General features: G+C 34.7%; 1 protein-coding gene and 1 long non-coding RNA gene across 3 annotated transcripts in view; one reads left to right on the top strand and one right to left on the bottom strand.

The window, feature by feature from the left end:
- LOC102677638 (FMRFamide-related peptides-like) overlaps positions 1-2,953 on the top strand; it is a 5,507-nt gene extending 2,554 nt beyond the window's left edge. The window contains exons 2-3 of one of the 2 annotated variants that reach the window (XM_006621997.2): positions 1,567-1,964; positions 2,539-2,953. In XM_006621997.2, the coding sequence (XP_006622060.1) occupies positions 1,567-1,964; positions 2,539-2,731 (591 nt within the window). In that variant the 3' untranslated portion in view covers positions 2,732-2,953. The remainder of the gene's footprint in view (positions 1-1,566; positions 1,965-2,538) is intronic. The other variant, XM_006621998.2, reaches the window with a different exon arrangement.
- On the bottom strand, positions 124-1,694 carry LOC116186404. The gene is made up of 2 exons (XR_004151388.1): positions 1,556-1,694; positions 124-786 (listed from the first exon to the last, which is right to left on the bottom strand). It is a non-coding gene; the product is annotated as an uncharacterized LOC116186404 (long non-coding RNA).
- Positions 2,954-3,555: the final 602 nt, after the last annotated feature.

The following is a 3,555-nucleotide window of genomic DNA, read 5'->3' as shown; positions in this document are numbered from 1 at the left end:
AGAGAGAGAGAGAGAGAGAGAGAGAGAGAAAGAAAGAGGCGGTAACGAAAAAGTTGAAAAAGTTGAGGTTAGGTAACAAAGCTTGGGGAATGCTGTAGAAAGATCATATTTTCTTATTTGACAGAGATAGAGAAAGAATGATGATCACTCTTAATTGTTCATTAAGATTTAAGGTTAAAAATGGACGACAGAAGTTTTCTTAGCGAGGAAAAAATTTTTTATCGGCACAAATGTCACGCCAGAGTTTCGACAAGTATTAATAGCGTTTTCTGATATTTTTTTTTTTTTTAGATCGAAGGACACATCGAAAGTTTTAATCGTTTGATCTCTCGATCTATCATTTTGTCGATCTAATATTATATATTATTTTTATAGGCGAGAAAGGAAAAAAGTCAAAGAGAAAAGTTATTCTTTTTTTTTTTTTCTTCTTGTCTCTCTCAAAGAAGCGTAGAAAAGCTAGACCGAATAAAAGAAAGATAACGGATCGCCGAGCGAAGCATCGATGTTATTCTCAGGCCATAATTTATATCCGTTCATCCTCTCGACTCATTCTCGTAAATCCTTGCCAGCTTTTTAGCAGAAAACGTAGGCGACGCGATCATCGCGAAGGGTGGACCGTGTTACCGGGGTTAATTAACGTAACGTAAGGTATCGCCATTAATCTCGGCTTGGTGTACCGCAATATTACCGAACATCCTTAATTAAGACCAGGCTAATAACAAACCGATATTATTTATCGCTATACTCTGTCTCGCGACCTCTGCGACATCTGCATTTCGAGATAATCTGTAACAGAATCGTTCCTGCAGTAATTTTCGATATTTGGATGAGGAGAGGCGAATTTTCGTCAAAAATTTCTTTTATCATCGGTAAATGTTACGTTTTCTCAATTTCTGGAAAGATAGAAACAATTTCGTGTCTTCCTCTTTAACAGAGAATTCTCTTTGAGCAAAGAAAAGAGAGGATAATAAGGGGGAGATGAAGCGCCATTTTTATAAAGAATTGTAAATTAGGCATTGAATCTTTGAGAATCCCGCCCTCTATTCTCTATTGTTTTAGGATTAGGATTTTAATCTTTCACGGCCGATATATTTCTTTTCTTTTCTTTTCTTTTTTGTTTTCTTAACGATCAACGTTCGTGGAAACTTCGAATTGAATATTGCTTGGAAATATTCTACGAATATATATATGTATAGAGAGAGAGAGAAAAAAAATCTACGAAATTACAAAGAGAAACGTTATTAAGCGTCGATTCTTTGAATCTTGATAACTACGATCTATTGTATAAATACACTCCGTTCAATAAAGGATTCCACATTGTCGAAAGTTACGTAACGACGATCTTATCTTCATTCGTTTCTCGTTATATAAAATATATAACATCTGTCCGATTCTTTTAAAAATGGCGACGCATCCACCTCTCCCCTTTCCCTTCCCTATCGATCATCAAAAGAAATTAATAATCTCAGAAATTTTAATTCTCTATAAACCAATTTTTTCGTTTTTTCTCACTTATCTAAAGATAATGTCGTAAAATATATTTTTTCGATCGTACCTTATTTTCAGAGGAGCTGTTTATCGTCGTTGTACGTGCTGCCCTTCATATGCAATTGCGTCCTCGTTTCCTCCTCTGTGTTGACCACTCTGAAGGCTGATGGAGGTTTGAGAATCTTCAAAGACGCGCCAAACGAGTTCGAGGAAGCATTGAAGAGACACAGCATCGACTGCCATTCGGACAAGAACGAGAATCTCCAAGGATGCAGCGGCTCGTTCTTCGTTAGGGACGAGCGTAGTGATCCTGATAGAGGCAAAGAAAGATTTTACAATGGTGACGGTGACAGAGGTTCGAACAGATCTCCGCGCAATTGGAAGTCGCCCGACATCGTAATCAGGTTCGGCCGAGCAGGCTTCAAGAGCTTGAATAGGGAGCAGAAACGGGGAAGAAACGACTTGAATTTCATCAGGTAGATGTAGCAGACTCTGTTGTAACGATTTAAGGATAGCATCTTTTCAAAATTTCAAATTGTTCGAATTACGAGATTCGTTTTATGCAAATTTTTTAATGATCGAAAATAATTCTCTTCGGTACGATGCTTGCTTTGAATCGCTTGATTTACAAAAGTTTCTTCCGATCGAAGACTATTCGTGAAAAAATAACTTCGAGATAATATATTTTTTCTTCTTCACTCTAAAATTTTCAATAATTCTTTTCGATACGATGCTGATTTCCAATCGTTCGAGTTACGAAGGTTTCGTCTGATCATTCGTGAAAAATAACTTCGAGATAATCTTTAGAATTATATCCGAGATCAAAGTATTTTAATTTCTTTAAATTCTCTCTACCGTTATCTATTTTAAAGTTTTCTACAATTCTCTTCGGTATGATAGTCACTTGCTGCATACTAAACTTCGGTTGTGCGTGGTATTCATGGCTGTCGATTTTAATTCATTTCTTGAAGCGATCGTGCCAAAGACACGATAATACGAAACGATGTCGCAAAATAAAAATCACTCTATATAATGAATTTTCTCCATCAGATACGGTCGAGGCATGCAGATTTATCCGGACAGCGTCGTGACAGCAATATGCTCGAATCTATTGTCGAACGAGGACATCCAACCGTACGAGGCAAGGTTACTGCGTTTTTGCAACAGCCTAAACAATAATGACGTCGATCACAGAGAAAACCTGGACTTTTTCGAGGATCGACTCGGCACGAAGCACGATTAAAAAGAAAAGAAACCCTCTCGATCCATCGCGCCAATTCATCGAGATTTGTCGTGTGTCGACCTCTCGGGACGACTCGCCTCGCCTTATTACGATCTTACAAATTTTTCCCATGGACAACGTTGTTATTGGCCGATCCATATATCGAGTTACGAATTTTCCTCGTAAGCTTTCTTGTAAAATAAATTTTATAGATTCGGTTCATGTTTTCTCGTTCTCAATATAAATTAATAATGTTACTCGTATAGAGCAGGTTTTTTTTTTAACCTTTGTAACTTGGCGTTATTATAATTAATTCTTAATTTATTTTTAATTTATATTATTTTATATATTTAATGTTTTTGTAATTAATATATATATATATATATATATATATATATTATATGTGTGTGATGTGATAAGACGTTTATTAAAATTTAATTTATAATGGAAACGAATATTAGTTCGGCATTGGATCGTAACAAGTTGACAGTCCGATGGTATACAGACTTTTCTACTTAAAATTTGAAGATTTATCATTTGTATCGTAATACAACTATTTTTTCGAATATTATTTTATTTAAATAAAAAAATTGTAGCTCATAAATAATATGAACTGCACAAATTATTGCATTGATTTCCAGTTCATTATTATTATAAAATAATAATTCGTGAAAAAAATTAGATTTTTTTAAATTTTATTCCATTTCATAAATTATTTAAAGATACACTTGTTCAGTAATTGAATAAAAATGGCCGAACGAATAACGTTGTTCTATAATGTTTCTTCTGGATATTTTAATATGCATCCACTTGCGTGTATATAAGAAAATTGTATCACCGATCTC

This window comes from Apis dorsata, unplaced genomic scaffold (genome assembly GCF_000469605.1).
Source record: "Apis dorsata unplaced genomic scaffold, Apis dorsata 1.3 scaffold_655, whole genome shotgun sequence".
In the NCBI taxonomy this organism is placed as follows: domain Eukaryota; kingdom Metazoa; phylum Arthropoda; class Insecta; order Hymenoptera; family Apidae; genus Apis; species Apis dorsata.
Note: the sequence above shows the minus strand (reverse complement) of the source record. Positions and strands in the feature narration are given on the sequence as shown.